This window comes from Erythrolamprus reginae, chromosome 2, assembly GCF_031021105.1.
Source record: "Erythrolamprus reginae isolate rEryReg1 chromosome 2, rEryReg1.hap1, whole genome shotgun sequence".
NCBI classification, from domain to species: Eukaryota; Metazoa; Chordata; class Lepidosauria; order Squamata; family Dipsadidae; genus Erythrolamprus; species Erythrolamprus reginae.
The window spans coordinates 342,302,349-342,328,812 of record NC_091951.1 but is presented as its reverse complement, the minus strand read 5'-3'; the positions used below and the strand labels follow the sequence as shown (position 1 = coordinate 342,328,812).

At 42.4% G+C, this 26,464-nt stretch overlaps 1 protein-coding gene across 8 annotated transcripts in view; it reads left to right on the top strand.

The window, feature by feature from the left end:
- Window positions 1-26,464, top strand: part of SMAD4 (SMAD family member 4) — a 48,694-nt gene that overhangs the window by 3,865 nt on the left and 18,365 nt on the right. For 5 of the 8 annotated variants that reach the window (XM_070743551.1, XM_070743554.1, XM_070743552.1 and 2 more), the window contains 6 exons: window positions 14,114-14,433; window positions 14,632-14,806; window positions 18,006-18,035; window positions 21,972-22,187; window positions 23,658-23,777; window positions 23,893-24,006. In XM_070743551.1, the coding sequence (XP_070599652.1) occupies window positions 14,185-14,433; window positions 14,632-14,806; window positions 18,006-18,035; window positions 21,972-22,187; window positions 23,658-23,777; window positions 23,893-24,006 (904 nt within the window). In that variant the 5' untranslated portion in view covers window positions 14,114-14,184. The remainder of the gene's footprint in view (window positions 1-14,113; window positions 14,434-14,631; window positions 14,807-18,005; window positions 18,036-21,971; window positions 22,188-23,657; window positions 23,778-23,892; window positions 24,007-26,464) is intronic. The other 3 variants (XM_070743558.1, XM_070743556.1, XM_070743557.1) reach the window with 1 other exon arrangement.

Here is a 26,464-nt window from a genome sequence, read left to right as displayed (position 1 = left end):
TTTAAAAATCTCAATAATGGACAAAGAGAAATGCATCAGGTTTAATTTTTTTGCTGCTGGATTTGGCTTCCATCTAATGATCAGTTTTATAGTCTGAAATGTTACTTTTTAATCCCTTAATTCATGCCTACACATACATTCTCTTTCTGAGAACCTTGCTCCTTGATAGAGAGGAAGTTGCCATTGGAAATAACAATAACAATATATTATATATCTAAGATGAATTAGTGAGAACTAATGTCTCCTTTGGATTCCAATTCCTGTGAGCCCCCAGCAACATGGTGTGTGTGTGTGTCAAGGTTATAATTGTTATTGTGAAATACTCTTTCCCTCTTTTTAAAAACAAAAACAAAACTCCAGAACAGTTTTTATACTATTTTACTGCCTACAGAGATAAAAGCTTTTGATACAGTATATTTTAATTAGTTTCTTCCTTGTTTGCACATGTTTTTTCTGGCTTGTTAACTAGGCTTTTCCTTATTATTACAGTTCTTGTAAATTGTTTTGTGCCTTACCAAGTGTGAATTAAGATAGAATTTCTATACTAATTAAATAAAGTTCATTTTTTTTAAAAAAACTGTAGAACAGGAGTAAACAATTAATGTTCTCAAGGGGCCACATGAGAAACTAGAACTCTTTGAAGGGCTGAAGGAATAGGCTTGTGAAGGTAGAATAGGCTTGCACACATAAATTGGGGAAAAATAATAGCAGCCGCCCTCAAAACAAAAGCAATGAAGTTTTATTGTGTATGGTGTACTGTTAATTGCATTTTATATCTAGTTGCCCATTGATCTCACAGTTGGACAGGGACAGCCAAAGAGCCAGTTCTGGCCCTGTGGGCTGTAAAATGGCCAACTCTGGTGTAGAAGAACACTTTTATTCCTGTAAAGAGAAAAGACATAATCAGACAGATTGAGTTACCGAACCAGTGAGCATATCCTGCTGTTGTATGGAAGTTTTGAAGAATAATTTTACTAGTAGGAATAATAGCATGCAAATGCTTTATGGTTCTACAAAGGGGGAAAAAGAGATGTTTCTTGAAATTAGTAAGGGGGGTTACAAACTCTATTTTCTAATTCTACTGAAATAAATTTAAATCACCAATCCTAATGATAATTTAAATCATATATGTCTAGATGTAATGATACGGAGTCTACTGAGAGGCAGCATACAAATCTAATTAATACTACTACTACTACTACTACTACTAATAATAATAATAATAATAATAATGTTTTATTTCCTTTCCCTACAAAATAATCATACTTTTAACTACTAAAGTTTAATTTATATTCAAAGAAATACATTTTTTTATAGTTTATCACACAATTTATAGAATATGGGTAGGATATGGTCAGTCTACCCATCCACATACCCATCTGGCCTGTTGAGGCTTTCCCATTTCTCTTGCAGTATATTATCCATGAAAGAAATGGAGATGAGCACACCTCTCAGATTGGAAAGACTGGCCAGGGAAAGCCTTTACTCTCACCTTTCCCCCCTCCATGCACTCCTGCAAGATCGTTTCATCCAGCTTTACCAAAAAGATGAAGTTATCACTGAATAAAACTCAACTTCTTGCGATTCATCTAAACAGTGCTTTTGGCATCAAAGTTCTGGAACTGGTTTACCATTGAACTTGGGCTGTCTGCTTTCCAGCTGATGACATTTTAAATGCTGAGTTCTTGTGCTGCTCTGGTCTAGAGCCATGTAAGATGACAACTGGCACCTTGAATTGCACATGTCAATTTGGATTGGTGTAAAGGGACCATTTGAAACCTCCACTTATTCTTTATTAGAATATTACTGGGAGATGCATGGCTCATGAATCAGGTGCTGAAGATCTGTTTATCTGTCTCTATTAAGAATAATGCTTTTAGCTTCTGCTCCTGTTTCCTCATATCAAATATATTATTTCTCTATATTAAACTTTCCCTTCAGGTACAAACTGTCATATACAGTTATTTACTTATTTTTCAGAATTTATATGCTGCTCCAATCCTGATAACCTGGGAGGGGTAGCAATAATGAAAGTAGATCTTTTCCAGGCTTGCTGATTAATGATGGGAAACTAAAGCAAACATGTAACTAGTATCTTTCCTGATACACGAACACTTAAAAAAGTATAAAAATATGCTTCCAGACAAAAAAAAATGTTTTCATCCTGAACTAATCATGGTAACTGGCAAAGATTCTTCTCTGTGAAGAAAAGGTGATAGGTATTGGATTCTCTTCTTCACAATTTAATGGATAGTCCAGGAAGGAATGAGCTAGAATATTAAGGATATAGCTGTGTGGTTGTGTCCTTCCTTCTTTAGAAGTCCCTCTAGCAACAAAGTAGAAATGGAAGAGCCTAAGGAAAGAGGGAGTTTTTAATTCACACATTAACAATGCCCTATGAGTTTTTAACACCTCCCTATATTGCTTTTTAGGGAACTAAACATTAGTAAATGATTGTTACTGTGGCATTAGGCAAGCTATGCAGAGGCTGTAATGATATTTAAAGCATGCAGAGTATGCTTCCCAATGCTGTCTCTTAATTGTTCCAAGTATCCCTTTGGGGCTGAGGAATGAAAAAGGGGGCATTGCATTGCAACAACATAGCACTCTCTTAATTGGAAAAGCTGTCATTCCTTGAATTCTGGTGCTTCTGTTAAAAAAGATGGTTGGGTTGACAGCATAGATTGAGATTTTATGGAGACAGACTGAAGCCACATATGCAAAAGTGCACATATGCTAATAGTGGCTCTGTGATTCAACCAACAGGTGTGTATTGCTAATGCTTTCTCAGAAATGATTTTGGAGCTTCCCAGTTATCTTGAAAGTTAAGTGTTAATTTTAGCTCTTACCTGGAAGGAGTGCAGAGTATCTTTTCCAATCAGTATCCATTCCTTCCAGTGTTAAAAGCAAGGAATGTATTAAACATGAAATGCTATTATTGGAATGTTTTTTGAGCTACATGTAAAGGTAGACAGCTACATGTAAAGAGATTATTGTTTGAGGCTAGTGAGAGCTAAGCATTTTGGATCGTTACCGTCTTTAGATTCTTTGGAGGTTGTGTGATTTCCTCCAGCCATTTCCAACACTATCTTTCCATGGAGCCTGAACTTTTACTGGAAGAAAGTCTGCACGCTTAATAACATTTGACTGAAATGCTATCTTTTAGAGGTGCAGATTTTCTCTCAGCAAGTGCCATTGTTCAATTTGTGACTCATCTGGAGCTGTGGAATGATTTGAGGTGCATATTAGTGTTTTAAAACTGCAAAGAAAGAAAATGGAAATAAGTGAGTGGTATGTGAAGAAAATTAATGACAAGAGCTTGTTTCCCTTTTGTTATACAGTATTTGGGTCTAGGGCCATCCAAGAACAAGGCAGATTCAAGTTACCTGGAAAGAAATAATTAATATAACATTTGCTATAGCAAGGTAGCTTTAAGACTGCTAATGGAGGGTGAAACAGAGCCATGGATAGTTAGACTATGGAAAAAGACTTGCCGGCTTGTTCTAAGCCAGTAAATACACCTAAGCATTTAAGCCCAGAGAGCTAACTGACTGTCTTTAGAATGCTGGGAAAATTGGGGTCTTGGACAAGATAAGTGTTTTCTTTTCTCCGTACTGAAGGAGCGGGTCCAGCAGTCACATGGGGTTGCTCATGTCCAATCCGGTGGAACTGAGCCTAGTATTAAAAAAGCTTGCCGGATCCGCCCCTTCCCCAGAATTCGCTCAGTTCGCATATCCTGCGGTTGTATTGTGATAGCTCGTTCAACATTCGTTCAACATTCTAACACCTTCCCTTCGATTTTTTCCTTCAAAAATAGTAAGACTGTTTATCCTTATTTGTTTTACTTGCACTGATAGCGCCAGCCGTTTGCGGCTCGGCTTTTTTCCCTTGGAGAAGTTGCGGTTTCGTTTTCCCCCGGCGGTTTTGCCGTGTACGATCCCCGCGGCCGCTTGTGGATTCTTTTAATCCTTTGGCCTGGAGGTTCTAGTGCAAGTATTAATTGATTGCCTTATTGATTCTTTATTGCATATATATTAAAGGGCTTAAAAAATACCTCCTGCGGAGTGAGACGGCTTTCTAGTCTCCTGGACTTAGTCGATCGCTTCCCCTTTAAGACATATTCGGAGCGATTTTTCGGCGCGAAGGCCTTCGCGCCCTTTTTAAATCTAGGCCTCTCGTGTTGGCCTCCTGCCAGCCGCGTAGGCCTCAGTCCACCGCGTGGATCCCGGAGCGGGCCTTGGGGGTCCCAGGCTAAATTCTCCACCGGCTAAGCCTCCAACCAGAGTGCCTTGGTTTACTTAATTGAAAAGTTTAGGGAGGCTGGCCCCGCTGGATTTGGGGGCACGAACTCTGGGTTTGCCCAGATTGTCCTCACGTCTCAGCAGCTTCGAGGCCTCGAAGCAGGATCCATTCCTCTTGGGAAGTCCTTAAAATTCTTCTCCTTTTCTATTCAGTTATTGGCTCAGCCTTGTCTTCTGTTAATTTTCAGACTATGGCTTCCTTTCCCAAGAGAGGCACAACTAAAGGTCCCAGAGAGGCCAGGCCTACAGGCGATGAGATTACTAGTATCCCCCAGGCCTCGTCCTCCTCTTCTCCTGGGGCCCGCCCCTCGACTAAGGTCACCAGGGCCGAGAAGAGAAGGGACCTAGCCCTACAAAGAATCCATGACAAATCAGCAAAACGTTTAAAAGTGCAGGCCCAAGTACTCAGTAGTCAAGACCCCCCAGAGGCTTCTAATCTACCTCCTTCTGGGGTCCCTGTGTTATCTCTGGATGAGCCTAACCTAGACAGACCCCAACCTAACCTATGGGGCATAGGGCCAGAGGAACCAGATATTATTGAAGATTCCTCCCAGCCAGGATCCTCCCAGGCCTTTAGGGATTCTTCTGCCATTCCTGCTGATATTTCTAATTTACCTCCTGAGTTCCAATCTATTTTTGCTGTGTTGTCTAAGGCCATTGATGCCAAACTCTCTTCCATCAATGAGCTTCCCTTACCTCCTCCTCCTTCTCGTCCCTCCCGCCCCTTGGGTTCTTCCCCAGCGGTTAGGGCTCCTATTCAGGATGATTCAGATTCCTCTCAGGACGAATATGAGGATATGGAGGATGATGAGGACCCTTTCCAAGGGCTATCAGATGATGAGGAATCCCAAATAAAGGTTCCTTCTCCAATTACCATTTTCCCTTCTCAATTATTCAAATCTCTCCTCCTCAAAGCTAGGATTTCTACGGGATTAGCGGCCCAGGAGAAACAAGCCTCCACTTCCACTGATCCCCCGGAGGAGAATTTACCTTATTTCACTGAGGAACAGGAGGATAACGAGGTAATTCCTATGCCTAAATTGTTTAAAGATGCCTTACTCAAACAGTGGGATTTCCCAGCCTCTAGTCTTAATCCCTCCACTAAAGACAGGAAGTTGTACAAACTTTCCTCTTCCTATGAAGAGCTTCTATCCTTTCCCAAACCGGATGAACCTGTCAAGATCCTTCATTCGGCAGCGGCTGTGCCGGGAGAGGCGGAGGAAGTCCTCCGCCCAGAGGACAAGCGCATTGAACAAATGCTCAAAAGAGGATTCACGGCAGATTCCTGGGCCATTAAAAGTTCTGCAGCAGCCTCCTTTTTCTCCAGAGCCATGCTGCTGTGGCTTCGCCAACTTCAACAGCATATTCCTCCCGATGACTTGAGAGGTCAACAAGACTTCAACAAGGTCTTTGCAGCTGCCCAGTACGTGGCTGATGCCACCTTGCAATCTACCAGATTTTCTGCTAAGTCTATTGCAGCTTCTACAACGGCAAGGAGACTCCTATGGATTCGCCCTTGGCAAGCGGGAGTACGCCAGAAATGGCAGTTATCCCAGGGTCCCTTAAAGCGCGACCTTCTTTTCGGTGATCTTCTGGATCCACTCCTCACGGAAACCACGGATAAGAAGAAAGTTTTGGGTCCAACCACAAAAAAGGCTACCAAAACGCAGTCCTTTCGTCGCCCGGGGCGCCAGCAAGATCAAGCGGCTTCCTATCAGAGATCTCCAGGTCAGTATTCCCCCCGCTTTCGTTCCCAAAGTAGGAACTCCAGGGGTAGAGGTTTTCGCTTCCAAAGGGGAGCTTCTTCTAACAGGGCCTCAAAAAAACCTAGATGGTAATCTTTCCTCTATTCCCATAGGGGGTCGTCTAGCTCATTTCGCCTCAAATTGGCGTCTCACCTCCAAGGACCCCTGGGTCATTGACACTGTTCAAACTGGCCTTCTTTTAGAATTTATTTCTCCTCCCCCCAAACGTTTTATTTCCTGCCCTTCTCCCAGGTCCTCCTCAGATTGTAACCGTATGGAGGAGGCCATTTCTCATCTATTGTCCATCAGAGCCATTCAACCGGTTCCTTCCGGTCAGAAGGGCCTAGGGTTTTACTCCATTTTATTTATGGTTCCGAAATCCTCCGGAGGTTGGAGAGCTATTTTGGATTTAAAGAAACTAAACCTATTCATCAAATATAGGAAGTTTAAAATGCACTCCTTATCTTCTATTTTGGCCGCCATTCACTCCGGAGATTTCATGGTCTCCTTAGACCTCACTGAGGCCTACCTTCACATTCCTATAGCCAAATGCCATAGGAAGTTTTTACGTTTTTCCTTTCAAGGCAGGCATTTCCAGTATAGGGCGATGCCATTTGGCCTTTCCTCGGCCCCTCGGGTCTTTACAAAGCTCTTGGGGTCCCTGGCGGCCTATATCCGGGCGTTTCCCATCCACATTTTATGTTATCTTGATGATATTTTGATTCATGGGAACTCCCTAGAGAAAGTGAAAACAGACCTTTCTGTCACCATGTCAGTCCTTCAGGACCATGGATTTTCCATCAACTTTGATAAAAGCCACCTCCAACCTTCCACATCCATTTCTCACCTGGGATCCATTATTGATTCAGAATCCTCCCAGGTCTTTCTCTCTCCCGAGAGAAAACTCAGTATAGTGGAGTTAATTTCCAACTTTTTATCTAATTCTTCAGTTCCCATAGTCACTGTATCTTCCCTTTTGGGGAAGATGGTGTCATGCATAGGCATCATTCCCTGGGCTCGCCTCCATGCTAGGGAACTCCAGTGGCTCCTGTTACCTTTTCAGAGATCAGGGCACAGCAACTCAAATCGACGCATTGTCATCCCACTGAGTGTTCGCAGATCCTTCAAGTGGTGGAAGTCTCCGGCCATGGACAGAGGATCCCCGTTCAGGTGCCCGGATCAATTTGTCATCACCACAGATGCCAGTCTATCGGGATGGGGCGCCCACGCCCAGGGGATGATAGCCCAGGGCACGTGGTCCCCGGAGGAAGCTTCCAGGCCAATCAATTGGCTAGAGTTAAGAGCCGTTTCCCTGGCTCTGAAGCATTTCTCTCCTCGCATTCCCAACCGGCACGTTCTCATTCTTACCGACAACATTGCCACGAAAAGCCATATTTGCAGACAGGGGGGCACGAGATCCAAGGCTCTCATGAGGGAGGCCCTCAAGTTGGGCCTTTGGGCGGAAAAACATCTCCAGTCGCTCCTAGCCGATCACATCTCGGGGAGTCTCAACGTCCAGGCGGATTGGCTATCCCGGGCAACGATAGACCCAGGAGAGTGGAACCTCCATCAAGACCTGTTCCATCAAATCACCCTCAGATTCGGCCTACCAATCCTGGATCTCTTCGCGACCAATGCGAACGCCCAACTCCCTCGCTTCTATGCCAGATTTCCATCCCCGGGAGCGGAAGCAATCAATGCCCTCCGGAGTCCATGGCCTCCAGGCCTACTCTACGCATTTCCTCCAATTCCAATCCTCCCGGACGTGATTCACAAGGTCCTCACCGAGAGGGCCCGAGTAATCCTAATCGCCCCTCACTGGCCCCGCCGGCCCTGGTTCGCGGATCTCCAACAGCTGTCCGTCCAGGACCCTTGGCGACTCCCCGTTTCGGGGGATATGCTGCGGCAGGGGGCCTCTTTCCATCCAGACCCGGAGTGGTTCCACCTCACCGCCTGGCTGTTATCAGGAGAGATTTAGAACTGCGTGGTCATGACCCCGATTCAGTGGAGGTCATTTTAAAGGCCAGAAGGGGTTCGACCAATCGAATCTACGACCACACGTGGTCCAAGTTTCACCAGTGGTGTCTACAGGAAGGTCTCTCCCCTCTGTGCATCCCCATACACAGAATAATTTCCTTCCTTATGCAAGGCTTCCATAAAGGACTTTCCACCAGCACCCTCCGGCGTCATCTGGCAGCCATTTCATCTGTCCTAGGGGGTCCCCGCAGACAGCCTCTCCGATCCTTCCCTGAAGTTCAGGAATTCCTCAAGGGCATAGCCAACCTCAGACCTTCCAAGGTCCACAGGTACCCATCCTGGGATTTGCCACGGGTTCTCCATTCCCTCACGCAGGCACCATACGAACCCCTAAAATCGGCGTCCCTCAGGTACCTATCCTTTAAGGTAGCATTCCTGGTGGCTATTACCTCTGCCCGACGCATTTCGGAGCTGGCTGCCCTCTCAATCAGGCAGGACCTTTGTCAATTCCATCAGGACAAGGTAGTCTTGCGACTGGACCCCACCTTCTTACCCAAGGTCAGTTCCATGTTCCACAGATCTCAGGATATTGTCCTACCTTCCTTCTGCCTCCAACGAGACCATCCCTTAGCAATTAGATGGCACACCCTGGATCTCACCAGAGCGCTGAGAATCTATATCCAACGCACAGGACCCTTTCGGAGGTCAGAAGCACTTTTTGTAGCCTATCATCCCAGAGTCATGGGGGCCAAAGTGTCTTCAACAGTAATAGGCCGTTGGATCAGAGGGACTATATCTAAGGCCTATGAGTCGGCCTCCCTCTCAGTTCCAAGGAACATCACAGCGCATTCCACCAGGAGCGCAGCCACCTCGGCCGCTTGGGCGACTCAAGCCCCGTTGGAGGAGGTCTGCAAAGCAGCCACTTGGGCCTCGCCAAATTCCTTCATCAGGCACTACAAGATTGATTCTTACGCTTCAGCGGACGCTGCCTTCGGCAGAAGGGTACTCCAATCCGTTATCTCACACGATAGCAAGCTAATCCCACCCTAGGGACCATCTATTGGGTATGTCCCATGTGACTGCTGGACCCGCTCCTTCAGTACGGAGAATAGGCGTTGATTGCTTACCTGAACGCCTCTTCTCGTACGGTGAGCGGGTACAGCAGTCACTTCCCGCCCTTGTATGTGTCTTCTTTACCTTTCTATATCTTTCTTCCTCTAACAATGAGAGTTGAACACTACAGAGCTTCACAACTGAGCCTAGTCTATGGATTCGCGAATTCTGGGGAAGGGGCGGATCCGGCAAGCTTTTTTAATACTAGGCTCAGTTCCACCGGATTGGACATGAGCAACCCCATGTGACTGCTGTACCCGCTCACCGTACGAGAAGAGGCGTTCAGGTAAGCAATCAACGCCTATTTTATGCGTTTGAGATAAAAGAACATTAAGCAACTCGTGCTGCAAGCTTGCCTTGAATGAAATGGGTAGCTGGTTCTCCTTTATCACCTAAAATATAACAGCAAAAACAAAACGTCTGTGAAACAGGTTTACAAAAAGAGGTTCCAGAGCGGGGTGGAAGTAGATTTTCCTCCTTTGTGCCCTTTTTACTAGTGTAATTGCTACCATAGTTTTATGTAAGCATGTTTTATGTATACGCTGTGAAAACAAAATAAAATAATGCAGTGCTTTAGACTGGCAGGCAGCAATGTGCCATAGAGTATATGGGATTGCAAATATAGTGCCTATCTGTAACTCCTTTTTTAGGATTGCACAACAGCTGCATGATGCCAAAAAAAGGTGTGGCTATTTTCAAGTGCTGCAGACAGGTGCTACTTTCACTGCATGCTTGGAAACAGATTTTTGCCTCATTTGTTTGTTTGGAATTTAAAATCAGATTTAATAATTTAACCCCGTTTTTCCAGTTTTATCTTAGTTTGATATCTGTCTTTCCCTGCTTGCCTATTGTTGCATCTATCATTCAATTTCTGCTTTATACGGTACTCATTATTGGTGCAAAATCTCAGTTCCATTTTTATTCTGTCCCTTGAATGCTTTATTTTGTCATGGAGGTCTGTATTGTTGTATTTTTGGAAGGCAATATATAAAGATGAGGATGAGGATGGTAGCAATGAGGATGGTAGCAACTATATCTTGTGATACCTCTGGGAAGGCTGTTCTTTAGGAGAAGTGAGGCACATAACCTGAAAAGAGGTGCAACTTTGCTGGATGTTGACCATGGTCCTTGTATCTTCTAACTAGACCGTTTTGCTTTGCTTTTTGCCTTCCTGAGGCGTGATATATCTTCTGTTGAGTTCTTGTGTGTGCCGGTAATTGTTTTTACCTTGCTTGTGGGTTGTAAATGTGTCCTTGTCCTTGTTGTTTTTGCATTTCTATGCTGTGTTTACTTGTAGCTGACCAGAATTATGATTTTTGAGATGGGCAGATATATTAATTGGAAGAAAAGAAAAAGACAGGAAGGAAGAAAAGTGGAAAAAGGAAGGAGGAAAAGAAAGAAAAGACAGTTGAGAAAGCTGTCACCACCCTTCTGGAGAATGGAAACACATTGACATGTCTTCTCCTTAATACTGATTTGGAAGTGTGCTAGGGCTCTCACAGCATGTGCAACAGTTACAAACTATGAATAACAACAACAAAAACCACCACAACAACAATAGTGAAATACAAACTGAAGCCTTACTTTATGGCTCTACAGTAGTTGCTTTCAGGTATCAAACCAGAGAACAGGAGCCTTATCTCCTTTTGAGATGAACACAGACGCCTCTGTATTATGATTTAAGAATGAATGTAACTGCAGATAAGGAAAAATGTAAATCCAGCTTTTAGCATTGATTAAAAAAAATAACAAGTAACATCTCAACAATCTCTCTCAGAATTGTGGGGACTGGAGACTAGACCCATATCTTGCAAGTGGACTCATGTAGATTAAGATTGTATCAATAACTAAGAACTAAATTGGCCAAAACCCGAAAATGTTTCCAAAATAAAAGCCAGAGACAGATTCTTTGAAGCAGAGAACAATTTCCAAATACCAGGATCCATAGAGCAAAATCACACACTTGAAAACAAAATAATCTGTTACATTATGTCTGATAAATTTTGCTTTCCCAACCAGGTGATCCTGACTAATTACTGCTTCTGTAAGTTGCAAATTTGATTCAAAACACTTAAGAGCACTTTCTGTTACCTCCTGTTGACTCCTTGGAGATTTCTGGCTCAGAATATTTCATCTTCTCTTGCGTTAGCTCTGCTATTCCAGTTTCCCTGTCCATCTGGAGCCACTGCCTTCTCCACATATCAGTCCATGGATCCATCCAAGCTTAGCAACTTTAAGACATGTGGACTTCAACTCCCAGAATTCCCAAGTCTTAAAGTTGCCAAGTTTGAAGACTTCTGCATTAGTCAGTTGTCATTTTCTGCTCAGTGACTATTTTCTTGATTCCCAAGTTATATCCATCCTCACTTCTGGCCCAAGAGAAGTTCACCTTCACTCCTACCACAGTCGTTTCTATGTTTTGCTTAGCCCTCCACTTCTGGAAATTATCTCACCACGTGGCTGTTTACAATCTCCATTTTGCTTGTATTTTTCTAGCAATCTTTGTCCCTATTCCAGATGTTCTTTTTTCCAAGTGATCTCCCTTCCCCCTTTGATGTTTCACCTACTTCATTTTAAGAAAAGGGTTTTTTTTTAACAATAAGTGGAACTGAGGAGAGCCTGTTAGCCAAGTCCAGACAAATTTTCTCCTCTCACCCACCTCCCATTTTGGACTTTGAATTTTAAACTGATAAATAATCCCCCTTGTCTTACCTGGGAAAATCTGGCCTCACCTGTCTTGTCCTCCCATAGATTCCAAAGCATTGCAGTTGTTTCTAAAAGTGGGTGGAAATGTCTGTGCGTCTTATACAGTGGATATTGCAGGGGGGTTTGGTGCATAGCCGATCAGCTGTTCTAGAATGGGTTGTGGTGGCAAACAGACCGTGGTGGCGGTGGCAAAAGGGTAGTGGTGGCGAATGGACAGCAGCAAAAAGTCCACTGTGGCAAATGGGCTGTGGCAGCGTTGAATGGGAAAGATGAATATCAGATGGATGCTGGGAGGCAGAGGCTGGTTTTTTTCGCTTGCTTTTTCCTCCCCAAAAGCTGGGTGGGTCTTATAGTCTGGAGCATTTTATAGTCTGAAAAATATGGTAATCCTCAATTTACGACCACAGTTGAGCCAAAATTTCTGTTGCTAAGTGAGACATTTGTTAAATGAGTTTTGCCCATTTTACAACTTTTCTTACCACATTTGTTAAGTGAATTGCTGCGGTTAAGTTAGTAACAGGGTTGTTAAGTGAGTCTGCTTTCCCCATTGACTTGGCTTGTCAGAAAATCCTGTCACAAAACAGGATCACAAGACTCCAGAGCACTGCAACCGTCATAAATATGAGTCAATTCTCAAGCATCCAAGCATAAATCAGGGACTTTGGGGATGCTATGATGGTCATGAGTGTAAAAAATGGTCATACCGGTAAGTTACTTTTTAAAGTGCCATTTTTAGATGTTTTTTAATATTAGATTTGTTTACATTGTAACACTGTTATTATTATTGTTGTGAGCTGCTGTTATTGTTGTGAGGCGGCATACAAATCTAATAAATAATAATAATAATAATAATAATAATAATAATAATAATTATTATTATTATTATTTCAAATGGTCACTAAATGTACGCACTTGCAGGTTGATAAAATGAGGACCCAAATTGTTGGGGGCAATATGTTTACTCTCTGTAAACCACTTACAGAGGGCTGCAAAGCACTGTGAAGCGATATATAGGTCTGTTTGTTTATTTATTTGATTTTTATGCCGCCCTTCTCCTTAGACTCAGGGCGGCTTACAACATGTTAGCAATAGCACTTTTTAACAGAGCCAGCCTATCGCCCTCACATTCCAGGTCCTCACTTTACCTACCTCGGAAGGATGGAAGGCTGAGCCAACCTTGAGCCGGTGATGAGATTTGAACCACTGACCTACAGATCTAGTCAGCTTAAGTGACCTGCAGCATAGCACTCTATCTGCTGCGCCACCCTGGCTCTGTTGCTACTGCCCTAAAACTCAATAAAAACAATGCAATGAAACTTGGGGGGGAAAGGCGGATTTATTGATGCAATGTACCTAAAAAATTATTCATACTTCTCCTGGGCCCTGTTTCTAACCACCACTACCCCTTTTAAACTCCAAGGGAGGCACACCTCAGTTTGGAGAACTCAATTCTGGATGAAGAGACTCCATGACTGAGAATGAACTGTCAGTCTTGATCTGGCTTGGTTGAATTTGGGAAGGGAAGGACTTATTTACGCTTTTCTGGAAGCAAATGGAAGTTTACCCTTTCTCTGTACTATAGACAAATGGGTAAGACATTATCTGCTTTCAAGTCTGTGCTCATAGATACAATTTACAGGTAGTCCTTGACTTACAACAGTTCATTTAGTGACCAAAATTATAATGGCACTTAAAAAAGTGTCTTATGACAATTTTTCACACTTAACAACCATTGTGTCATCTCCATGGTCATATGATTTACATAGTTCATATTTATGATAGTTACAGTTTCCTGAGGTCTTTTTTCAATCATCTGACAAGCAAAGACAATGGGGAAGCCAGATTTATTTAACATACATGTTACTAATTTAACTACTCATTGATTGACTTAACAAATGTGGCTAGAAAAGTTGTAAACCTCATTTAACAAATTTCTCAATTAATAACATAAATTCTGTGCTTTGTTGTCATAAGTTGAGGACTATCTGTACTGGATTTGCAAAGTTAGCACGATTCAATTCCAATCTATGCTCTTTGAGAAAATTGGAAAGGGAAAGACGGCAAATTAAATTTAAAAAAGCAACAACAACCTTCCAACCTTGAAGTTTATGGGGGAAAAATATAATTGAGTTTAAGAGTACAGTACTTCTCCATCCAATTCATTTTACTCAATTTAAAGATTATAGTGGCAATAGAAAAATACGGCCTTGGTACCAACAGGAAACATTTAGTGGCTGCTCTTGTAATGTTTGGTTATTTCCTTTCTTTTAGGCTTTCTCTAGACATAGTCTCTGGACCACTGGTTGGCAGAGATCTTTGGTCCTGAAGTGAAGACTGTACCAATGGACAGCATGTCTATTACCAACACGCCAACCAGTAATGATGCTTGCCTGAGCATTGTTCACAGTTTGATGTGCCATCGGCAAGGAGGGGAGAGTGAAACATTTGCAAAGAGAGCTATTGAAAGCTTAGTTAAAAAACTCAAGGAGAAAAAAGATGAACTGGACTCCTTGATTACAGCCATAACCACAAACGGAGCTCATCCTAGCAAATGTGTTACGATTCAGAGAACACTGGATGGGAGGCTTCAGGTTAGTAGAAGCATATCTGGTGCTGTTATGTTCTTTATTTTATGTAGTGACAAAGAGAATAAAAAATCACCATGCTTGCCTATAACCCTGTGGAAATGGTGCTTATAGATGAATGCTTTTGTAGTATTAAATATATTAAATATTAAATATTTCCTCTGATTTTCCAGTGAATTTTCCCATGATTTCCAATCTTTTTAGGTGGCTGGCCGAAAGGGCTTTCCTCATGTAATTTATGCACGGTTATGGAGGTGGCCTGATCTTCACAAAAATGAACTCAAACATGTCAAATATTGCCAATATGCATTTGACTTGAAATGTGACAGCGTCTGCGTGAATCCATATCATTATGAGCGTGTTGTGTCACCTGGCATTGGTAAGTTTGTTCATAAACCGGTATGAATTGTTGAATTTAAATTAGAAATTGGGTTAGCTTTAAAAACCGATCCCCTGAGTCATCTGTTTTGATTTGTGGTTATCTTGCAAGCCAGTAGATTCCTGAAGGACCTTTCATCAATTGTGTTTCCCCCCTATTCTCTTTGGTTGTAGGGAAGATGTACCAGGAACACTGACAATCAGAAAAAAGTTTGCAATGCTTAAGTGCAATGTTAGTCATTCCAGCAGCCTTTGTTAAAAAAAAAATCCTTTCAAAGAAAGAAACTTAAAACTCCTGGGAGATATGTCGGTGAGAACAGCATCTCTGTCAGTAAAATATTCCAGGTTCTTTCCTGCCACTGTAGTGAGGAATTAGGTAAATTTCTACCAAGTGATTTCTTCTGGAAGAAATGTTCTCCTGGAGCTCCATAGAGACAGGCACATTGAGTCCTTCTGGCCTTGGATCCTCCAGTAATCTTGAATTCTTTGCTTACCTTTCCTTATCTTTGCCTTGCAGCATTCAAGAGGCCTTTTGTTTCATAGTTGTAGTTTTAATGTTGCATCTACTGATGTTAGCGACCAAGGCAGGTTTTGTGACAATTGAGCCATGTTTTGCAGCCTTTAGACTAAATAACCTTGTCGACATTGGAAATGTCTGAATATACTGAGATGCGCAGCAGGCGTTGTCAAGATACCAGAATTTATAGTGTGGCAATTAAGGAACCAGTGGAGATAAACAACGAAGACACGTTTGTAGAAAAATAGTAGCAAACAGTTTTACTCTTCAGTGCAAACAAAATATCTTCTGTCTTAGTCTTCTATTACAGGAACAAACTTTACTTTAGCTAGCTATATACAGTGATCCCTCGGTTAGCGCGGGGGTTACGTTCCAAGACCTCCCGCGCTAACCGATTTCCGCGTTATACTGGATGCAGAAGTAAAAACACCATCTACGCATGCGCACCATTTTTTTCATGGCCGCACATGCGCAGATGGTGGAGTTTGCGTGTGGGCGGCGGGGAAGACCAAGGGAAGGTTCCTTCAGCCGCCCAACAGCTGATCTGCTCCGCGCGGAAGCAGCGAGGAGCCGAAGATGGGGTAAAGGCAAAGGGGAAACTGAAGCTTTCTCCTGTGACAGGGAGGGAATTCCGGACAGCCCTATCCCTTCAACAGGAAGGCGGGACTGGCACCGCTTCTTCTTCTTCTTCTCGCTCGGGAAGATGAGACAATCGCCGTCGCCCGTCCTCGTTCCCGCCCTTTCCCACCCCGTCCGTCTTTTCCTATCCAAACGCGCTCTAGTCACGAAACTTCTGGCAAGTCGTGCTCAGTTGGCAGCCTCCGATGCCCCCGAAGGTGCAACCCCGAGACGGGAATTGTGGAGGAGGTTGGACGTCCGAAACAAACGTGCTGTGTGTGCGTGTGAGGAGAGGGTAGGTGGTGGATGGTGCGCGTGCGTGCGTGCGGGAAATGATCCTCGCAAGCTTTTAAATTAAAGAAACATAGAAACATAGAAGACTGATTATTATTTTGATTATTTTATTATTAATTATTTTTTAATTAATATTTTTTGAAAAACCGCGTTGCAGCGTTTCGCGCTAATCGAGAACGCGCAAATCGAGGGATCACTGTACAGTAAAGCTTGCTTACACGTAGATACTAAACCAGTCTAGGTTTCTCCGTATCAATACTACAGCTCTAACTCAGTGCTTAACTCATGGTCAAACAGCTCCAGACAACTAACAACCACCAACCAAACCACAAACCACACCCATTGTAAAGGTGCTTTGCATTTTATAATGCTCTGACCCAATCATGTTGCAGGTTACAGGTTACACCCTATGACTCATCAGTCATTACTGTAACATGGCTTACATCCTTCTTTTTACCTTATATGGTAACACAATGAAATATCACCTAGGATTGAGCAAATCCTTGACAGGAAAAGCTAGAAACATGGTTAGACCTGAAGAGTATTTGGATGGAAGAAATCCTTGTAGGCTACACTGAAAAATCAAAACACATTCTGGGGGGAAAAGCAGCAACAGAATAGCTTAGTGTTAATACAAAGAAAGCCACATGCCAGTCCATATAGTTTCAGGAGTAAGTTCAATTCAAGGTGGGATTACAATTAGATCAGATTTCATGGTACTTTGTGGAAGGCTCTTGAAAACTGTATTGTCTCATGGATTTTATTTTGAATGTGGTGGATAGATCTTTAATCATTCCTTAAATGTTTGCCTTGACAGAAAAGAAGAATTAATTGGTCTCTAGTCCAGCTTTGAAAGCTGTTTTTTAAAGTATTATTGTTATTGAACAAGAAAGAAATATTGCATTTCTGAAATATATGGCATTATATTCTAGAAATGATAGGATAGAGTGACATCTTTCAGTTTGATATAAAAAAATGTCAGGTAGAGAATTAAAGAACATAATTTAATAGTACTTTATAGGCATATTTATTTAAATGGCCATCTATTTCAAAATAGTGACTAGGTGGTAGTATATAGGGATCAAAACAAGAAACACAGCATAGAATTACCCACAAAGATAATGCAGTAACCTAAATCACAAAAATCACATCATCATTAGCAGCAGAGCTCACCTAATCTGACCAAAACACCTCATGAAATAACCAGGTCTTCGGGGCCTTACAAAAGGTGTATTGTCACAGGCTTTTTTTTTAATACATAAATCCAGGTTAGTGAGCTCCAGAATCCTAGAGAGTGAACAGAAACCCCCACCCTTCCAACCTGGTCTATAGGAAATACACCCAAAGGACTCGCTATTTAGCAAATAGTTTCTGCTGCAACTCCTGTTCCTCTACTACTACTCTTTGCAAGCCCTACTTCTGGAGAATAGTAACTCTTCTACTCACCTTAAGCTGCTTCAGGCTGTTTTAGTGTTACAAATAAACACAAACCACCTTCACACTCACTCCAATACCACAACTCCAACATAAAAATACCCAGCTGTCTCTCTGCTCAGCTTTTACTTTTGCTGGATTGGCTAGGGAGAGATCTTAAAGGGACAGGCAGCAATAGCCCAAGTGCTGGTCATTTTGCAGGCAGCCTATCCTCTCATGCATATATATATATATATATATTTCTGTTCATTTTTTTTTGTTTAAACATTTGGGTGTAAAAAATTTTATTCACTAGTATTTAAAACTGGTCTAATTACTATGTATTTTCTTTTTAAAGATCTTTCAGGATTGACTCTGCAAAGTTCTGGTAAGCTATACAAAACATTTTATGCATTATAAATAACATGGAATCTTAAATTTAAAGCTATATAAACATTGAGAAAACTATTTTTCTGCAGTAGAAAGAATAGCGAATTTTGTATTATGCAATTACATGAGTCACAAGGAAATGTTCTGTTATATGAATGCAGAGAAAGAGAAAATAACATTGTGATTGTTATGCTTGTTTGTGTTCTTAAAAGAATAAAGAAAAAATGCCAATTGTTTGAGACCTTTAACTGGTTACTCATTTTATGTGATTAACATTGCCACCTAATGGACTTAGTCAATAAAAAGATCTTTTCCAAGAACTAAAAGAAGTAGTTTAGCAATCTAAATGAGATATTGTACGTAGCTGAACTCTTAAATTTCTAATTTCTGTCCACTGATGCAGCGTTTCCCAACCGGTGTGCCGCGGCACACTAGTGTGCCGCGAGACACAGCCAGGTGTGCCGCGGAGCTCCTAGGGAAGCTCCAGCTGGGCGGGGTGCTGCGGGTGCCGGGGCGGGCTTTCCCGAAACGGATGGAGTATGCCCTCTCTCGCAGCCCCCTGGCTGGGAGCGCTTTCGCTGCGAGAGAGGGCTTTCTCCGTCCGTTTCGGGAATGCCCGCCCCCCCTCTCTCTCTCGCGCCGCTCCCCTTTTCTCTCAGCCCTCCCTGGCTTCGCTTCTCAATCCCTCCCTCCTTCCGTCTTTCCTTCCCCTCAGCCGTTCTGTCTGGGGGTCTCCCGCTCTTCCCTTCCCCGCCTCCCAGGCTTTGCCTTCACCACCCCCACCCCCTTTTTGGTTGGCAAGGAGTCCTTTGCCGCATCCTGCAGTTCGCACTCGGCTCGAGGCCGCTTTCCCTGGCTGCGCTGTTTCTTTCTCTCTCTCTCTCCCGTGAGCCGGGAGAAGGAAAAAAAAAACAACAAACAAAAACTTCTTGCAACGGGCCCGCGCTCGCGCTCGTGCCCGCGCTCGTCCCTTCAGCAGCGAGGGAGGGAAGTCAGAGGGCGAGGGAGCGAGCGAGCGCTCTTGTCCTCGGTGCCCTCTGCAGCCTGCCTTCCTTCTTCTTTGCCGCCGCTGAGGGACGGAGAGAAGGATAGAAAGGAAAGAGGGAGGGAGAGATAGAAAGGAAAGAGGGAGCGAGGAAAGAGGGAGGGAGAGATAGAAAGAAAATAGATACAAAGGAAAGAGGGAGGGAGAGATAGAAAGGAAAGAGGGAGGGAGAGATAGAAAGGAAAGAGGGAGGGAGAGATAGAAAGGAAAGAGGGAGCGAGGAAAGAGGGAGGGAGAGATAGAAAGAAAATAGATACAAAGGAAAGAGGGAGGGAGAGATAGAAAGGAAAGAGGGAGGGAGAGATAGAAAGGAAAGAGGGAGGGAGAGATAGAAAGGAAAGAGGGAGGGAGAGATAGAAAGGAAAGAGGGAGGGAGAGATAGAAAGGAAAGAGGGAGGGAGGAAAGAGGGAGGGAGAGATAGAAAGGAAAGAGGGAGGGAGAGATAGAAAGGAAAGAGGGAGGGAGGAAAGAGGGAGGGAGAGATACAATGGAAAGAAGGAGGGAGAGATAGAAAGGAAAGAGGGAGGGAGAGATAGAAAGGAAAGAGATAGAAAGGAAAGAGGGAGGGAGGAAAGAGGGAGGGAGAGATAGAAAGGAAAGAGGGAGGAAGAGATACAATGGAAAGAGGGACGGAGAGATAGAAAGGAAAGAGGGAGGGAGAGATAGAAAGAAAAGAGATAGAAAGGAAAGAGGGAGGGAGGAAAGAGGGAGGGAGAGATAGAAAGGAAAGAGGGAGGGAGGAAAGAGGGAGGGAGAGATACAATGGAAAGGGAGGGAGAGATAGAAAGAAAATAGATAGAAAGGAAAGAGGGAGGGTGAGGTAGAAAGGAAAGAGGGAAGGAGAGATAGAAAGGAAAGAGGGAGGGAGAGATAGAAAGGAAAGAGGGAGGGAGGAAAGAAAGAGGGAGGGAGAGATACAATGGAAAGAGGGAGGCAGGAAAGAGGGAGGGAGAAATAGAGTGAAATGGAGGAAGAGATATTTTTTTTGTCCAAACTTTTCTTTAGCCCCCACCCCCCGCCCGAGAGAGAGAGAAAGAGAGACATAGCAAGAGAGAGAGAGAGAAAAAGAAAGAGATAGCAAGAGAGAGAAAGAGAGAGAGAGAGAAAGAGATAGCAAGAGAGACAGAGAGAGAGACAGAGAAAGAGAGAAAGATAGAGAGCGAGAAACAAAGAGAGATAGCAAGAGACACAGAAAGAGAGAGAAAGAGAGATAGCAAGAGAGAGAAAGAGAGACAGAGAGAGAGAAAGAAAGAGATAGCAAGAGAGACAGAGAAAGAGAGAGAGAGAAAGAGATAGCAAGAGAGACAGAGAAAGAGATAGAGAAAGAAAGAGACAGAGCAAGAGAGACAGAGAAAGAGAGAGAAAGAGAGAGAATGAAAGAGATAGCAAGAGAGGCAGAGAGAGAGCAAGGGAGAGAGAAAGACATAGAGGGAGGGAAGGAGGGAGAGAGAAAGAGAGCAAAAAAGAGAGGAAGAAAGAAAGAGGGAGGGAGAAATAGAGTGAAATGGAGGAAGAGATATTTTTTTGTCCAAACTTTTCTTTAGCCCCCCCCCCCCCCCCGGTCCCCCCGTTCAGTGTTCCCCAGGATTTTGAAAATATGAATAATGTGCCGCGGCTCAAAAAAGGTTGGGAAACACTGCACTAATGTGTGGGTTAGATACACTTAAACCTGGAATAAATCAATTGAATAAGTCTGATCCACCCTACTGTGATTTACTTGGCTAGTTAATGGATCTTAGCTGCTTTCTATGTGCAGTTTCTTGTACACATATGGATTTTGGATTTATTATATTTCCAAATGGATAAAATCCCAAATGAGTTTTATTTTGTCCTCAGACTAGAATTAAATCCATTCCCATTGACTACATTGAAAAAAGGCCTCTGTATGCTAAATGGGTTTCTTTTTTTCATAATAGGGTTGTGTGGGAAGGATGCTGGCTCTGAGTTTATTTTCATAAGCGTCAGTTGGATATGACTGCTAATGGAATTGATTTTTGCTGATGTATAAGAGCTTTCAGCTTCTCCCATGCACCCTCGAAATCTCCTTGGGGGAATGGGGGAGGAAGAGGAGAAAGTCTGTTTCTGCTCATTGAGTGTTCAGTTTCAACATATATCTGTAGCAGCAATAGGGCAACAGCTCTGTGCCCTTCACAAGTTGCTTTTGTTGTCTTGCCAATGATTGATTTATTGTTTGCATTTCCTACAGGAATTGTGGAAGTTGTTTGTATCATTTTGATACCATGGGCATCTCTCAGTTGGGGATGGGTGTTCTTTATTTTTTGTGATTATCTTTTTGCCTTGTTCTGATTTACATAGTGTTGTTGTTTATCTTTATTGATGTAGTATTTTGCCTAAAGTACTTAGGCATTAAAATCCTTTAACTGGGCAAGATATTTGTAAGTTATTTGTAAATAAATAGTTGTCAAGTATAATCTGTAGGGTCCAAAATAATTTAAATGTCCATAGAGATGCTAGAGATTCTTGACATAAACATGCAAGAGCATGGATGAGAGGATTATTTTGGTTTATTACAGTGGACTTTAATATTTATAAATAAGAAATAATGATTTTTGTTTTCTTTCAAAAAGGTTATCATTATCACTTGGAAACTTTCGTATGTTAAGCTTAATTGTGTATCCTGACAGCATTCTTCCATTTTATTCTGAATATCTTAAGTGTATGATTATTTCAGGTACTTTTAGGATCAGCCTGCTCTTTTCCTTAGAAAACTTTCTCAAATCTATTTATTCCACCTATGCTTCTTTGTGTAATCCTGTGAAGTGATCCTTCTCTATCTGTGGCATCATGTGAAAATAGCTTTTGTGTGTTTTACAGCAGTCATTTGTGTATTTTTCTCCTCAATCTTTTAAACTTGTCTTTTATCACAGCACCTGCCAGCATGTTAGTAAAAGATGAGTATGTACATGAATTTGAAGGGCAGCCGTCACTGTCATCCGCTGAAGGCCATTCAGTTCAGACAATTCAGCATCCCCCGAGTAACAGAGCACCCACTGAATCCTATAGTACTCCAGCTATGTTAGCGCCTTCTGAGCCTAGTTCTGCCAGCACTACCAACTTTCCCAACATTCCTGTTCCTTCCACAAGTAAGACGTTTATGATGACCACCATTTGAAAATGCATGTTGTCCATCCCACTTTGTTTTAGAAACTCGGCCATGATTAATCAGGCTATTAATATAAATGGAATTCTGTTTGATAATTATATTGTATATAATAATTACAATAATATAAATTTATAATTATATATAATTAATTAGATCTAATTGCAATTTGGTTAGATTTTTATGTGTTTATTCTCGTTGTGTTCCTTTCTCATTGTTTACTTTATTGTTCTGTTATTTTACTTCTGTTTACATGCTTTTTCATTTTTCTTCCTTTTTATTATTGTAAACTGCCTAGAGTAGCATCCACAGTGAGATAGGCAACTAATAAATTTAACAAATAAATAAATGAATTACCATTAACTTAATGGTAAAAATAATGATTGTTACTTGATTCCTTTCATGGATATAGAGCTGTGATCCAGATTCCTTCCTTCCTTTCTTCCTTCCTTCCTTCCTTCCTTCCTTCCTTCCTTCCTTCCTTCCTTCCTTCCTCCCTCCCTCCCTCCCTCCCTCCCTCCCTCCCTCCCTCCCTCCCTAATTTATTGATTTCATTTATGTGCTGTTTCAGTCTGCTGTGTCTTGGCATCTTATAATTCTTCATAAAACATAGAATGGGAATAGAGAGGACGATGGGTATTCATGCACATGTATATTGTATCTCTCATTGGGTACAAATTATAACCACCAGATTTTAGCTTCCGGATTAAAAAAACATGTTTAGTTTTCAGTGCCAGAAAGAGAATTGTGGAAAACTGGAAATCTATACATTATGTTAAGAAAGAAAAATTAGAAAATAGACCAGTGTTTAGGGAGATGTATAGTAGTTAGATAAATAGTGCCCCCCCCCCCATATTTTAAAAACATTTTTTCAATGTCTCCTATTTTGCATAAGTTTAAAAGATTCCCTGATTCAGGGTTGTTAATGTTGCAGCCGCAGGCCGAATGCATCATGGGCTGGCCATGCCCACGCCCAGTTTAAGCGAAGGGGGGGAAAGTCATAATACGTCAAATGACACTGCCGTGACGCCTCTGATTGACACCCCTGCCTTAGATGAAGAAAATAACTCCATGCTTTTACAAGTTTAATAAGGACCCCAGTTCCACGCACTGCTTTTTATATCTTTAGCTCCAGGTCTAAGTAGACCAAACAAAAAGGGAGCAATCAAGATCTTATTTTGAATGCCAAATAAACACTCTTACATAATACAGGAGGATTGTGCTGGTGGCTTCTGTCCTGCTTTTTTGGTAGAGTGGTATTCTTTGTCCTTGCATCAAATTGCCCCATTCACGTTTATTACTTAGAATTAAGCAGCTATATTAATATGTAGAAAGGTGTTTTATTGGTGGTTTTATTACTGTAATCATATTAACGGCAGAAACCTCCGGCTTCTAACAGAGTAGTCATTCATTTTTTTTAAAGCAACGGTGAACTGTTTTACATTTTTGCCAGGCCAACCCACCAGTATGTTGGCAGGTAGCCACAGTGATGGACTCTTACAGATTCCTTCAGGGCCTCAGCCAGGGGCACAGCAGAACGGCTTTACAGCTCAGCCAGCTACTTACCACCACAGTAAGTGAACTGTTTACATTCCATTCCATTCCAGGGTTTAGTTTAGTTTAGTTTGCATACTTTTCCTTGAAAAGAGATGGGAAATAAACGGGCATTTTTCTGTTATCTTTTTTAGATAGTACAACAACCTGGACTGGTAGCCGTACTGCTGCCTACACACCTACTATCCCCCACCATCAAAATGGACACCTTCAACACCACCCACCTATGCCTCACCCTGGACATTACTGTAAGCATGCACGTGTTATTGTATGCATGGCTTAATTGGTGTAATGAAATCATGATTTCCCGAGAGACAGCAAGAAGTAGCGCTGAGCTGAAAAAAATGAAGAAATATTTGGTCATCTATGAAGCTTTGTAACTTATCTCAGGCGAGTTAGTGGCTGGGTAATATATTGTATCATGCTAAGTCATAATGTGGTTTGGGTTAGGACTTAGCTCTGAATTAGCCCATTTGTGGCTTTCTCCTCCTCCCCCCCAAAAAAGCATAGCCAATCATAGCTACTGCATTTTATATTAACATGGTATAAATAGAGCCATTTGACAAAAGGCACTTGGAACCTTTTAGAACCTTTGGGATATAAATGTGTACAGTGGTACCTCAAGATACGAACCCCTCGTCTTACGAACAACTCGTGATACGAACCCGGGGTTCAGAAAAATTTTGCCTCTTCTTACGAACTTTTTTCGAGTTACGAACCGGCGTTCGGAGACTGCTGGGAAGCCATGCGGCTGTTTTAAAAGGTGACAGCCGGGCGGCGGGGCTTCCCAGAAGCCTCCCGAACGCCGGTTCGTAACTCGAACAAAGTTCGTAAGAAGAGGCAAAATTTTTCTGAACCCCGGGTTCGGTTCGGGAGGTTGCTGGGAAGCCCCCCAGCCCGGCTGTCACCTTTTAAAACAGCCGCGCCGCTTCCCAGCTGTCTCCCGAAGCCGAACGCGGAAGTTCGGCTTTGGCGTTCGGCTTCAGGAGACAGCTGGGAAGCGGCGCGGCTGTTTTAAAAGGTGACAGCCGGCCTGGGGTGCTTCCCAGCACCACCCTGAACCCCGAACCCGGGTTCGGGGGGGTGCTGGGAAGCCCCCCAGGCCGGCTGTCACCTTTTAAAACAGCCGCGCCGCTTCCCAGCAGTCGCCGAAAGCCGTTTTTTTGCGGGGGGTTTTTTGGTTGCATGGATTAATTGACTTTACATTGTTTCCTATGGGAAACAATGTTTCGTCTTACGAACCTTTCGTCTTACGAACCTCCTCCTTGCACCAATTAAGTTCGTATCATGAGGTATTACTGTACTTTTTTTAAAAAAAAGAACAAGAAAATGTTACCATCTTTCATATCATTCTAGAACTCTTCGACTCCCAGAATTCAGTCCCTTCAATCCCATATTCTTCTTGGGAATACAGTGTTCCTTCGATTTTCGCGGCTTCGAACTTCACAAAAAGTATATACCACGGTTTTTCAAAAATATTAATTAAAAAATACTTTGCGGCTTTCCCCCCCCCCATACCATGGTTTTTCCCACCCGATGACATCATATGTCATCGCCAAACTTTCATCTGCCTTTAATAAATATTTTTTTAAATAAACATTAATAAATAAACATGGTGAGTAATAATCTAAATGGTTGCTAAGGGAATGGGAAATTGCAATTCAGGGGTTTAAAGTGTGAAGGGAAGGCTTGTGATACTGTTCATAGGCAAAAATAGTGTATTTACTTCCGCATCTCTACTTTGCGGAAATTCAACTTTCGCGGGCGGTCTCGGAACGCATCCCCCGCGACAATCGAGGGAACACTGTAAATATAATATTTATATAGAGTTTTTGTAGAGCTTTTATAAAATGACCTAATTCTTTGATTAATATATGAGTAGTCCACAGCTTATGACCGCAATTGAGCTCCACATTTATGTTGCTAAGTGAGCAGTTTCTAAAGTGAATTGTGCCCCATTTTATGACCTTTCTTGCCACGTTAGTTAAGTGAATCACTGCAATTATGCTAGTAATGTCTGTTAAGTGAGTCTGATTTTCCCATTGACTTTCCTGTCAGAAAGTCGCCAAAGGAAATCACATGACTCTGGGACACTGCAACCGTCAAATGTGAGTCAGTTGCCAAGCATCTGTAAATCATGTGACCACAAAAATGCTACAATGGTCATAAGTGTGAAAAATTGTCATAAGTAACTTTTTTCAGTGCCGTTGTAACTTTGAACGGTCACTAAATGAACTGTTGTAAATCAAAGATTACTTGTACTGGTCTGGAAATAATTTTTTTCCTTTAAATAGTTGAGAAACCTTTACATCAAATTTGAGTTTATTTCTAAAGCATGTATTTAATATTCGGCACTGTGGACAGACACCATCCTAGTTTCCGCTATGTGGCTGATTTGCTATACATATGACAATGTTTTACTGCAGAAAAGAATTCATCTCAATCCAGGTAGAAATTAGGGAAGTTTGGTCCAAATGTATATCAGAACATTTTGGGATGAAATGTTTTGGGCTGACAGTTGTTGAGGGGAAAAAAGGTGTTGAAAAAAGTGAGAAGAGGGTTGGTTGGACATATTGGATGTATAGAGCCTAAAGAGATCTTGATAATAGCTAGGAGAAAATAGGAAAAGAGAGCTTCGGAGAAGATGATGAGTCTGAAATGTTGGGTATCAGTGACCAACAGGTGGTAGGTAAAGGAATCCTGGGG